Raw genomic sequence first — 13,700 nt, 5'->3', positions numbered from 1 at the left:
ATTTACTTATAGATGTTTTGTTTTGTAGCTGTTGTGTTCACTTACAAAAGGGTGAGTCTTGTGTTTCTATGTTGTTGAAGCCATCTAGCCTAATAGGCTGGGTGAGTTAAAGGAAAGTCTTACTTTATAACTGAAGATCAGTTTATGCTTGCATTCTTGCATTTGTGTAGTTATCTTGGATTCAGAGCCTGACGTACAGTGCATTCCAGTTTCAACTGAGGCTTTAGGGGTGTTTGTTTTGTAGTTGTTACAACTGCAGTGTGGACCTGTTTGCCTCATGTGTGTCTCCAGCTGTCTTTGCCTGTTCTTGTTTTAGATACTTGTTCTTCACTGGAATATTTTTCGTAAATGCCCAGTGTTGGAGTGTAACAGTGGGCTGTGTGATCCTTCTCATGATGTTTTTTCTACATTGTATTTTATTCAGGCAGTATTCAGATAGCGGGCCATATTCATGGTTCTCACTCATTCCGATTCAATACAAAATCAGACTACTCTTATTTTTGAAGGGTTCCAGTACTGCAAATTGAAGCTGCACTAAGTGTAATTTTAAATATTCTGGGTCATTTTGGATTTATATAATTCTGCTCTGACTATTGGAAAATCCATGCTAAGGATATCTTGGCAGTTTTCGCTGTTTTCCTCCTCAGAGATGACTATTTTTCCCCTGTGTGTTCAGTATAATATTGAATAATTACCACAATAAGCCAGCTTTCTCTTCTTTCTCTTCTCTAGTAATAGTAGATTTCACTAGGTGAGATGTATATCTTCCCTTTCCTTGTGGAAGATGGGAATACTTTCTATTTGTTAGTACATAGTCCATTGGTACATGTTAATTTCTCAAAACATAATCATATGAAGATGGCTAAAGAGTAAGAAATATTACAATCTCTTTGCAAACACTGTCTCTGAGGGATAGAAAATGTTTCACTCTTTCCATTCTGCTGGCCTATAGTATGTAGGTGTCAAGTGACTCAAGTGGAGGAAACCTAGTCACCGTGTTCCCTTTGCTATACTTTGTAACATATCTGAAGGACTTTCAGTATGCTTGTGTTCCGTTGTTTGTCTCCCAGGAGCTCAGAGCAGGATCATTATCCTTAAAATGTGAACTGGGGTATTTTTAAAGAAGTAAACTGGTGGCATGTATATAACTTGTGTCATGTTGCTTGTAGCAAGCAACACCTTTAGAGACGGCCCAAGATGGAAGGAAGCTCTCTGATATCTAAGCCTGTCTTGCTTTAAGGAGGTGGCTATTATAACTTGTAGATGCTTGTTTTTTCCATCGACTCAGGAAAAACAATGTGTTAATTGCACATGAAAACAAGTAGGGGTAGGAAAGAGGAAGAAAGAGTAGGAGAAGAATGAGTTTCATTCATCCAAAATGAAGTTTGATGTGTGGTGGTGTGAAAAGGATAGGTGAAGGAGAGAGAAAGAAGTGGTTATCAGTCCTTGCTGTTATGTTTGACTCATAGTCATATTAGTACTTTGTCCTACTAATTTCTCAGAGCATAATTGAAGGTGGCTAACGATCAAGAAATATTTTTGGCTCTTTGGTGTCCAGGGGTTGATTAGTGCTTTTTCTGACCATTTAGCATGTTGAATGTAAAGGTTTTAGTGAGCTGTGCTTATGCTGTATTATTCCAAACACTAAAAAGAAACTCTGCTTTCTGGTTGTTGTCTGTCTGCCTTCACTCAGTAATCCCCTTGACTTCAAAGAAAAACAAGGGAAGATTTTTCTGCCCTTTCCCAGATGGGTAACAGTTTCTCTGTCACAAGTCTTCGGTACTCCACAGGCCTTACGCATGAATTGTTTGGTTGCCTTTATTTGTTTTGCTCTTTCCCCTCCTGTATTTAAGGATGGCAGCAAGGCAAACAGCCTGAGTAGGCTTCACAAAAACTGCAGATGTGCTGAGATAAAACCCATCTTAGTGACAGAGATAAATCTGTTTCTGTACTGACCTGACCTGATCTGATTAGAGTCCCCCTTTTGACACAATGTTTCTAGCACCTTCAAAGACACAAACGTTTAAAATGAGGTCTTCAAAGTGACCTTATGCAAAATTTTATCTTTTTTTTCCAGGACTTCTTTCCTGCTTTGTAGTTTCACCATTTGGCTGTGTCACATCTGATGATGATTAAACCTCCATCCCCCACAAATCAGGAAGGGATAAGTTTTCACAACTAGCCTTAAAAGGTGAAGTGAAAATCTAAACAAAAATTTTGTGTGTGTGAAAATAAATAAATAAAAGGAGATTTGTTTTTTACTTGTTTGCTTCCCTGGAATAGCTTCCCCTGTTATAGTCTGAAAGGAGATCTGCCAAAAGGTAGGAGAAATTGCATTGTTTCTGAAGAAAGAAACCTTTGGTTCAGCTCATACTTGAATGTTTAATTTATTCCTGTTAGAAGGAATAAAATTCTTCTCTGTCTCACTGTGTGAAGAAAACTTCTTGACTTCACTGAAAATCAAAATGTATACTCTGGCATTATGGATGCATTATTTAGAGTGGCTTTACTTCTGTGATCTCGCATTTTATTTGCTGTATTGAAATCAGAATGCATAAGGTGACATAAACCAGACACAAACAGATCAGATGTGTCTTTACCCAGTAAATACCTGTATTAAAAAGTATTTTGATCTTTCAAGAGGTTTAGTTTTTTTGTGGCCAGTGTATTTTTAACCCTTGTGAAAAGATGGCCCTTGATACTTGTTTGAAGGTAACACTTTTCTTTTAAAGCATGTACTGATTTAAGGATTCTTCAGTTACCTTATTTTGTATGTTTCTCATGCATGCAGATACTTACAGTTTTTGTTTGGTTTGAGTCGAACTTGGAAACAGTTCAGTATACTGTAACTGTTGGCTGTGAATTAATAAAGGAAGCTTACTAATGAGAAGTTTTAGATAGGAATTGCCTGCTAGTGTTTTTAGGATGATACCATGCTCAATAGTAATGTGGTAATCTAGTATTGTTTTAATTTTCTGGAGGTAATTTGTCTAAGATTGCTTAAGTTGCTATTAGGGGAAAACTAATTTTAAGAGGCCCTCTCTTAGGAGACAGTGATGTCCTATCTTAGCCTGATGGAATGTGCAAGATCTTTGTGATTACTTAAGCTATGTACTTAAATACCTTGCAGTCGTTATACAGCCTATAATATCAACAGTATTTGCTGTCTCTTTAGTTGGACCTTTTCTTGCAGAAAGGGAAACCTGAGGGATCAGCTCTTGAGTTACAAGTGTTACAACTGTGAGGTGGGTCTCTTCATTGGCAGATGCCTTCCTAGTAGGAAGCTGACAAACACTGCTCAAAGTGATGTCACTGTCAATATGGTTGGCTTTTATTTTTGTTTGTGTTTTTTTTTGTTGTTGTGTTTTTTTGTGTGTGTGTGTTGTTGTGTTGGTTTTGGTTTAAATTTCTTTTTTTGTGTGGGTGTTTTTGTTGTGGGGTTCACTTTATGCCTTACGGTAAAGAACACTTCAGGGCTATGTGCCTGTAACTGTATCAGCTGAACTAAAAATACCCATGCTGTTTGCAAATGCTATGGAAAGGGATGCAAAGTTGTGTTTTGGTAGGGGAGTTGGAAGCTTGTTAGTTAGCCCTGCTAAATTTACTGTTAAAAGTGAAGAACTTTGTCTTGTCGGAGACAAACTTGTCAAACTTACGAGTTTGAGTGTTTGGATTTTTTTCTGTTCTCCATCACCCCTGGTTAAGGCAGAAAACAACTTTCTTGGATGGCTTTATTTTTACAGTACTTTATCTGGAAGACAGCTTAGAAAGCACCTTTTGTAGCCACCATTCTAGGACTATTTCTACTGTATGGCTTTCTCTGTTTTACATAGTTTTACTGCTGGATGCTTAAAAGCAGTTTCCTTCTGAGCAGGCTGCCCTCTGGCCTTTGCCCTCATCTTACCTTTAATTCCTGTCTTTGAGCTCAAGCAGCATAGAATACTACTGACTTGAGAGAATGTGTGTCACTTCACCTGGCAGAAGGATATAAAGAAGCTTTATCTCCTCCCTAGCATCTTAAAGCATGTTCATTTCTAATGCAAGAAGATGCAGTGTTTTGGCAGAGGAGAACAAATGCTGTAGAATACATAGGATCTTTATTGTCTCACTATGCTGTAATGTTTTTCTTGTCCTTCTATGATCTTGAAGGCTTCTGCTGCTTTTGAATTTCTAGCTAGAAATGTTTAAAAACGTCTCTTTTAATTTTATGCAGTTGAACTATAGAGCTGTAAGGATAATGTAATTAATTCCAGGTAAGAATTTGTTTTCAATAATGAGACCCAGAAATGTGGATTTATAACTTTGTACTGTAATACGAACCAAACTCTGGAAGCTTCATGAGCAGTGAAACCTAAATGTTGCTTCTCTATTTTTGGAAGTTTCTCAAAAGAAGATCTAATCTATAATCAGTTGGTTTTTATGTGTAGGGAGGCTTTACTCAGATCTGGTCAGTGCTGAACTCAGTAAATATCTGGAATTCTTTTGTGCAGAAAGCTGTTCATCTTTGGTTTTTACGTAAGCTTCTTGTGTTTGCTTTTATTCCAAAAAAGTGTAATTTCTGCAACATAAATATTGTTACAGAAATGATACAGTTCTGCTACTTCAGCTGTCTTCACATGTTTAGATGTAGTTCTTTGCTTTCTAGGAGGACAGGGAGCAACACTTTTTTTTTTTTTGGGTTTCTCTTGGGCTGTAGAAGTGCGTGTACCTCGTGCTGTTGCCAAGATCTAACTATTCGGCTCTAGATCACTGTGCTGTGACTGAGGAATATTTAACAACCAGCAGTGACAATAAGTAGCATTGCAAGCATTTGCTTCCTAGCAGCTGTTGATTTGGGGGACTTAATATTCATAGCCCCATAAAACCAGAGCCCTACCTCTACTACAGCTGATGATGGCAGCCCAGTTGCTGGCCGTTGAAATGCAGTCTGACTGGAAGTACCACTTCAGGCTTGCTTGGAGGTGGTTGTGGTAAACAAACCAAAAATGCTGGAGTCTGTGCTGATTTAGTGATGCATTTTGAGAGGGATTTAGAGATAAATTTTGAGTCTGTGAGCAATCTCATCCATCTGTTCCTCTCCAACTCCTTTTTTGTGCTCCACTCCACAAGCTGTGGTTTGAAAGTAACTAATGTTTTAGTGCTCTTTGGTGTTGATATATCATATAGCCTTTGAATACTTAGAGAAATCATTAAATATCTCTTATATAGTGGGACATAATGGGTCACATTGTAATATACAATCTGAAAATAATCAAGTGGCAGAATCTCTCCCTTACTGACCTTAATCTAAAATATCCCCCCAGCTCTGAGTGAGCCTTTATTCTGTTGCTGTGGATGTGGGACAGGTGTATGTGATTTCCAGTTTCTAAGTATATCCTTTTCATGCAGTATTTCATTGAAGTCTGTCTGCTCTAGTGTAGCAATCATGTGGAAGTACTTCTAAAATACCAGCCTGAGAACTGGTGTGGGAGGTGTCTTACTGAAAATAAATGCGTAAAAGAATTCTCAAACCTATTTGAGACTATTTGAACCAGAAGGTGTTGCATTAGGTGGTGACAGTTAGATTAGGATTCTGTGGTAACATGAAGGAAGGCAAGAAGGAGGACCCTGGTGGGAACCATAGGCCTGTCAGTCTCACCTCAGTCCCTGGAAAGGTGGTGGAATGGAGGCCTCATCTTGGAGGCCATCTCTAAGCATTTGGAAGATATGTAGGTGATAAGGTGTAGTAAGCATGGAATCACCAAAGAGAAATCATGCTTAACCAACCTGATTGCCTTCTACGATGGGACAGCTTGCTGGACAGATGAGGGGAGACCACTGGATGTTGTCTACCTGGTCTTCAGCAGGGTTTTTGATACCGTCTCTGGTGATGTCCTCATAGGCAAGCTCAGAAATGTGAGCTGGACAAGTGGACAGTGAGGAAGGCTGTGGGAGCTAGGTCTGTTCAGCCTGAAGAAGAGAAGGCTTGGGGGATATCTGATCAATATATATAAGTACCTGAAGGGAGGGTGTCAAGAAGATGTGACCAGCCTTCTTGGTGGTGCCAGCAGATAGGATGAGAGGCAATGGGCATTAACAAAACTAGAGGAAGTTCTTCCTGAACACAAGGAAGAACTTTTTTGGGAGAGTGACTGAATATTGGAATAGATTGCCCAGAGAGGTTGTGAAGCCTCCTTCCCTGGAGACATCCAAGAGCCATCTGGATGCAGTTCAGAGTAATGTGCCCTTAGGTGACACTGCTTGAGCAGGGGGGTTGGACTGGATGACCCCCAGTGGTCCCTTCCAACCTCAACCATTCTGTGATTCTGTGCACGTCAAACCACTTCTTTAAATTTACATCACTTCTCTGCCTATGTCGCACTTGTGCATTCATGTGACCTGGCTTTAATTTAACATTTGGTAAATATTTGCATAGTAATTCCTAAAGTGTTCTCCCACACATAAAGGAAATGATGATAAACAGTTTTTAAGTGGCTTGATGTTAAACACAAACATGACTTGCAGCCCTAAGGTAAAGTGCACATTAGAGTAACTGTTCAATATTCATTTGGGAAGTGCTGGTATGCATTATACCAGGTAACTTATTTGTACTTTCTCTGTACATATTTAGATGTTTGTTCTGTATACCTCAGCTAAATTTCTGCACAAGGGTTATATGCCATGCTGTAAGAGAACTTCTTCCCACTTGTGCTGTTAGGGTATTTTGGAACTGTTTTGAAGAAAGCCTGTGGATGTATTTTCACCTAAATGACCCTGCTATCAGGAGAGCATTTAGGAGCACAGATAGATGGTAACCAAACTTGAAAGCTGCCCAGAGCTTCTAGGCTGCTGTTAGTGTTTTGTTTTTACAAGAAACAAGTTTTTCAAAACTAATTCTTTCTTCTTGGGTGTATGAACTTCCATAGATGATGGTTAAGAAGATACTGGGAAGAATCATTCTAGGCACTGTCAGTCATTGGAAGAGGGCTTAAATCTCAAACTAGAACCTCTGCATTTCAGAATACACTTCTTAAACTCTTTTGCTTTATATTTCAGAGTTTCTCAGCAAGTGCGTTCTCAAGTAAATATGTCCTTAATCCCTTCCCTGAGTGAGAATGAGGTGTCATCTTCTCCTATATTGTTTATAAACTTAGAAATCCAGCATTTTCTGCTTTTAACAGGGAAGCAGTGTTATTTCATTGAAGCAAACATATGCAAGCTGGGATCAACCCTTCACACGTCAAACACTGCAACAACCTACGACCTGTGTTATTGGGTTCCAACTTTCAGACCTTTCAGGAAACACTGTAGAGGCAGGAAAGCTTTCTGTTTTGCAAGGACTCTGGTGATAATACTTTAATAAAGTTACCCTGTTACTTTGGAAATGCGTTCTCCTGCCTAGCAGTTTTACAATATATGGAAAGCTGAAGTGTTCTGGAAGTTCTTGTGGTGGTTGTATCTTACTAAAATGTAAGAAACTTAAATGAAGACCATCCTTTTTTAAGGAAAGGTTTGATTTCTCTTATGACGATTCTATCTTGTATGTACCACAGTTATTTTTCAGACCCGTTCTACTCCTTTTGAGCTCTAAATAACTTACAAAACATGAGTGTGTGTGTGGATGCTTATGCATGCACATTCATTTTTCCTCCTGTTATTGTCCATCCCCTACTCATCATGGGGTGAAATGATGTTTGGGACTTAAGATATTCAACTCTTACATGTACTGGTAGTTAATGGCTTGTTTTATATGGCAGGTTAGCTAAAATACCAGTGTTTTATTTAGTGGAGCTGTCTGGTCTCTTGGTGGGAGTAAAGAAGCACTGAAGAAATTGCTATATAGATTTTAGTGTTTTTTTTTTTTTTTACATATAAACACTTTGTATCCTATGCATGGCAGTGTTTGGAGTTCATCCAAAGAACAGAAAATGTTCTCTGACTTTGAAATCACTTTGGAATGGGTGAGTGATTTTGCTGGTCAGATGAACTGCTGTTACTGCTGTGACTGTGCAGAGGGAATTTCCTCCACCTAGGCTGTCTAGAAGTAGTTACTATTGGCTTCATCAAACAAGTCTATAAAAAGAAGCATATCTCTCTCTGTGCTTAGTAGCTGTTTTTTTTTTTTTAACTTGCAGGGCTGAAGTTCTGGTTAACTTAATGGAAGCCAGTTTCATATTTGTATCTCTGACACAGCAGATGTTCAGTCTTCTTGTAGTTTCTGGTGGTTGCTGTAATTGGGAAGTCTCAGGACCCAAAGGTCATAGTGTCTTCACACTGTGTGTACCTGAGTCATAATGTTTGTGGGAGCGGTACCTAAACTATTAGGACGTATTTTTCTGATAAGGAAGCTATTTGAATCCTGTTCTGCTTTAATTCTTGTATTTCAGTATGAATTGTCATTCCTTGCTTTCAAAAAAAAGTTAACATTGGCTCCACTTGCTACAAAAGATTGGTGAGGAATGGCATCTTCTGTCCTTTCAGACTGATTTAGAGACTATTTTCTCTTGATATGGCCAGTAACAAACTCATTAAATTACTATATTTGTTATGGCCCAGAGTGAAAAGAAGGTTAATTTAAGCTTAGTTTAGGATAGCTGTGTGTCTTGATCTTGTCTCCTGCCAGCTTGCTGCATTCTGTTGGGGCAGTAGAGCTTTTGCTGTCCTTTTTTCTTTATTTCTTTTTCCATGACACATCTGGGTTGATGCAGCTACTGAATCACAAATAGAAGGGAACATTGAAAGCAAAATATTCCTATCAGCTGTTTATTTTTTTTTTCACATCTACATTATTTTGTCTACAGGATGCTTAAACATCATAATATGTGTAAAAGGTTTTAATGTATCTTCAGGTAAAACTCTGTTAGCTGCAGAAGTGTGAATGGAGTGTTTTTCAAATATGCTGTTTTAGTGTCACTAACTCAGAAAACCTTTTGTGACTGCATTAGTTAAAAAGTTCAGGAGGAACATTTGTGGCTACTGATGCATTCCAGTTTGAGAGAATCGTATTTTCTAAGTTAATTGGCAGGGTCAAATGACACTCTTTCACGAGGTTTCTGCATTAGGTAAATTGTTTGAGCCAAGTTAACCTGCTTGCTTGTTGCACAGAGGTTCATCTCTTCCTTTTCATCTTAGAATTTTGTGGTCATAGTAAAAATGCTTAAATCAGGAGCTTTAAAACAGAGCTTTGAGCTCTAATGGTTGTCTACACTTCAGCACCTTGCAGAGACAAAAGCATCATAGTTGATTTGCTTAAACTTTCTAATTTTGAACAGCTGATACCTACAATGAACAAACATTTTCAGTTTTACAAATGAGTGGTTTCAGTGCAAGATGAAATAAGTGTAGTTAGAGGTGAATTACAGATTAAATAGATCTGTTACAAATAGAGATACTTTTATGTGCTTACTTGGGTGGTTGTCGTTAAGCCAAAGTGTACTTTAGATACACTTAATCCTCAGACAAGTGTAAGGGGGTAAAAAGACTGTGGGCTAACCTAAGGCAGCTAAGCCCCACACAGCTGCTTGCTCACTCCTTCCCTAGTCGGCTGGGGAGGAGAATTGTACGGGTAGAAGTGAGAACTCATGGGCTGCGATAAAGACAGTTTAATAGGCAAAACAAAATTCCATGGTATGGAATATGCCTTTGGCCAGTTGGGTCAGCTGTCCTGGCTGTGCTGCCCCAGCCTACTCACTGGTGGGGTGGTGTGAAAGCCAGAAAAAGCCTTGACTCCGTGTAAGCACTGCTCAGCAATAACTAAAACATCACTGTGTTATCAACACTGCTCCAGCAACTAGCTGCTATGAAAGAAATTAACTTTACCCCAGCCAAAACCAGTACGTGTGAGTGGAATAATTGAAACTGAACTGATGAAGCTAGATGAGTCAGAACAGGCAAACCATTTTGTTTAGAGTTCACACAGCAAAGTTGCTAGTGGCATGATGGGCTGACCTATTGGTAATGCCAGGGTAGTTGTGGTGTGAGGCTTTTCAGTTTGTTTTTTGACTGCTGCCTATTGATGACGTAATCAAATTGATCCACATCTGTACCTGTGATGGAATTATCCTGATTTATCTGCTGTCTGCATCAGTTAATGGCCAAAGCTATAGAATGCCCATATATAAATATGGAGTGGAATATCTGTACTTCTGAGGGACTTAATTATGTGGGGAATATCCAAATGTAGTGATAAGGGACTTGCTAGTCTATATAGTGTGTCTGTTGTGCTTCACTTGGTTTCTGAGAATTGTGATCTATTTAGACTTGACAAGGAAAAAGAAATTGGAGATACAGATGTAATATAAAGGAATTACTGGGATTGTGTATTGCACATCAGCAGTGCTTTTCTTTGTCCATTTCTGAAAAGCTATATGTGTGCGTGCCACTTTCACGACCATTAATTTCAGCATATTCTGGCCAGTCTCAACAGTATTTGTTGGAACACTCAAATCCGCTTTGCAGTCTCAACTAAGCACGTTTCCTTTCTTCAGTGTGCTGTCCAAAATGTACCAGTTCAACACTTATTAATGCTGACACCATAGGGTACTCAAACTTGTTGCTATCACTGGATGAGCTGCCATGTGCTTGTTAAACCATAGCTGGCCCTAACAGGAGAAATGGTTGAATGTTAAGGCAATTCAGATGTAATTCCCACTTAGCCTGTCCCTCTTGGAACCTAGGTATACACAGTAAGGTGGTATGGTTTGAGGGCAATGATTATGGATGCTGTGTCTGCTTCCTGATTTGTATTTCATGTCAGGGAGAATTTGCTGCTGAGCAGTGTGTTTTGAACCTTTTGCCTTCAGGGTCAGTGGAATGATGGCTAAGCTCCCATTATTGAAGTCAAGTGATAATATATGAGGAAAACATTGTCTTGGAAAGCTAACTTGATTCCTCTTCATCTGGTATGCAATGTTGTATTAGAATTTGAGAGCATTTATTTGTGAAAGCAAGCTGTGATTTATTCTATTCATTTATTTTTTGCCACAGTAGCCTGACCTACTTCCTCAGAGAAATAAATAATGGGAGTTTTAAATATATATAAATACAGGCCTTTACTCCTCCTCCTATAAACTGTCAGGAGTGGTGCATTTCCATCCATATATGTATTTATATTAACTGTTTAAAAAAAGAATAAGGGAATGTACATTTTGAAGATCTTTTGTGTAGTGTTCTGTAAGTAGTGTCTTGTTATGTGTCTGTAGTTTTCATTCTATTTTGAATTTTGGCTCCAAGCTTCCACCCCAAGATTAAAGAGGTAAGTAGGTGGGAAGCGAAGGTATACAAAACTGCTTTGTCTGACAACACTAAAACCATGCAAGGTTAGATTAACAAGTCTTGTGTTTGTCGTACAGGATCCAGCTTCTTGGGTAAATATTCACCACCTGGAGTATACAGATGGAGGCATTCTGGACCCAGATGATGTGCTGGCAGATGTTGTGGAAGACAAAGATAAGGTAGAGCTTGGATAAAAATACTGGTTTTGCTTTTTGGTGTGTCTCTTCAGAGAACTAATGCTACTTTCTTGTTTCTCAGGCATCTGGCAAGTGAAGTGGGTGTTAAATATTCCTAAATGAAACACATCTGCCCATAGGTGCTATAGCTCTCCGTTTCTGGAGTAGAACTGGGCGGGGGGGCGGGGTGGGAAGAGACAGATACAGGATGGGGGACATACCTTTTCAAGTAGTTCTGTGTTTCTTTTTATTGCTGCATGAAAGCAGAGTGGTAGAGGAATGAGAGTTTTGTAAGACATCTTTTTTTCATGCCACTTGAAATATCTTTTATAGTCTTTTTCCTTTGCTTAGAATTGTTTTTGAGAATCATTCAAATGTCATGATCGAATGTGTGACAGACAAATCCTGTGATGACAAGAACAACTGCCTCAACTGTGTTGAATTTCAAGAGCAATTCCTGTCATTTGCTACTGAAAGTCTAAGCAGTTATAAATTTTAGAAGCTATGAGCCTCTAACTTTCGTTTCAGATAAGATAGATGTCCCTTCTGGGGAGAGAAATGGCAGCTGCAGAGAGGCCCGTTTTACATTTTTTGTAATTATCAGGAAAATATAGTTTTGGGAAAATAATCGGTGAGTTATTTCAGCATGGAGGTGGAGGGGTATAATGTGTAATACTTTGCTGCTTTTTTTCTCCTTGTCTTTTTTTTGTCATAAAATCAGAGGGGAAAAAATATATCTAGCGATTTGAAACTGAAGATTGAAACGTGGGATATGCCTGTACTTTCAGGCAAATAGCTGTCTATTCGCAGTGCCATATGCTTGGTGACTTAAAATAATTTTGTATATAGCAAATAGAAATGCTAGTTTTTTATGCTGTTGATTCTTCAGTGACTTAATATCAAGTGCAATATTTTGCTTATGATTAATGGGATACTGCTCAGTACCTTAGAAGATTGTCTAAGGTGTACTTAAGTGTCTTTTTATGGTGGCTTGTGTGGGAATTCTTAAAAACAGTGGAGCTCTGTTTGTTATATGTTCTTTTTATCAAACTTACGTTTCTTGCTTGTTCATATTTACTCAAAGTGTACTTAAAATGCCCTAAGACTTTTTTCCAGTAGTGTTTGAAAACTAAATACTGGGTTCTGAGGATTGACACAGCTGTATATAAAGGATAAGACCGTAAGTGTAAACAGTCATAAGACCATAAGCATAACATGTCATAAAAGGAGATACTGCATCAAAGGGAAATGCATTCCTGGCCTCATCAGTTAATAAAAGTTAACATGTCCACCCAGGATTCTTCTGTTTGAAGTGCTGATACAGGAATACTTATGCAAATATGAGCAGTAGTTTGCAGAATATTTGACATACCATCTAGTTTTTAACTTGTCAGAGCCTCTGCTGTACTGTATTGTTGGGTGTCGCTGGTTGAATATGTGTTAGTGAATATGTGTTAGTGAATATGTGTTAGTGAATATGTGTTAGTGAATATGTGTTAGTGAATATGTGTTAGTGAATATGTGTTAGTGAATATGTGTTAGTGAATATGTGTTAGTGATATGTGTTAGTGAATATGTGTTAGTGAATATGTGTTAGTGAATATGTGTTAGTGAATATGTGTTAGTGAATATGTGTTAGTGAATATGTGTTAGTGAATATGTGTTAGTGAATATGTGTTAGTTATGTGTTAGAATATGTGTTAGTGAATATGTGTTAGTGAATATGTGTTAGTGAATATGTGTTAGTGAATATGTGTTAGTGAATATGTGTTAGTGAATATGTGTTAGTGAATATGTGTTAGTGAATATGTGTTAGTGAATATGTGTTAGTGAATATGTGTTAGTGAATATGTGTTAGTGAATATGTGTTAGTGAATATGTGTTAGTGAATATGTGTTAGTGAATATGTGTTAGTGAATATGTGTTAGTGAATATGTGTTAGTGAATATGTGTTAGTGAATATGTGTTAGTGAATATGTGTTAGTGAATATGTGTTAGTGAATATGTGTTAGTGAATATGTGTTAGTGAATATGTGTTAGTGAATATGTGTTAGTGAATATGTGTTAGTGAATATGTGTTAGTGAATATGTGTTAGTGAATATGTGTTAGTGAATATGTGTTAGTGAATATGTGTTAGTGAATATGTGTTAGTGAATATGTGTTAGTGAATATGTGTTAGTGAATATGTGTTAGTGAATATGTGTTAGTGAATATGTGTTAGTGAATATGTGTTAGTGAATATGTGTTAGTGAATATGTGTTAGTGAATAT

General features: G+C 38.0%; 1 protein-coding gene across 3 annotated transcripts in view; it reads left to right on the top strand.

Annotated features, from left to right (window-relative positions):
- Positions 1-13,700, top strand: part of PARD3B (par-3 family cell polarity regulator beta) — a 424,254-nt gene that overhangs the window by 16,893 nt on the left and 393,661 nt on the right. For all 3 annotated transcript variants that reach the window (XM_057411714.1, XM_057411715.1, XM_057411713.1), the window contains exon 2: positions 11,331-11,432. In XM_057411714.1, the coding sequence (XP_057267697.1) occupies positions 11,331-11,432 (102 nt within the window). The remainder of the gene's footprint in view (positions 1-11,330; positions 11,433-13,700) is intronic.

The sequence above is a fragment of the Pezoporus wallicus genome, unplaced genomic scaffold (genome assembly GCF_028554395.1).
Source record: "Pezoporus wallicus isolate ANWC-B61680 ecotype Strahan unplaced genomic scaffold, APGP_CSIRO_Pwel_v1 contig_6732, whole genome shotgun sequence".
NCBI lineage: Eukaryota > Metazoa > Chordata > Aves > Psittaciformes > Psittacidae > Pezoporus > Pezoporus wallicus.
This window is presented reverse-complemented; position numbering and strand designations above follow the sequence as displayed.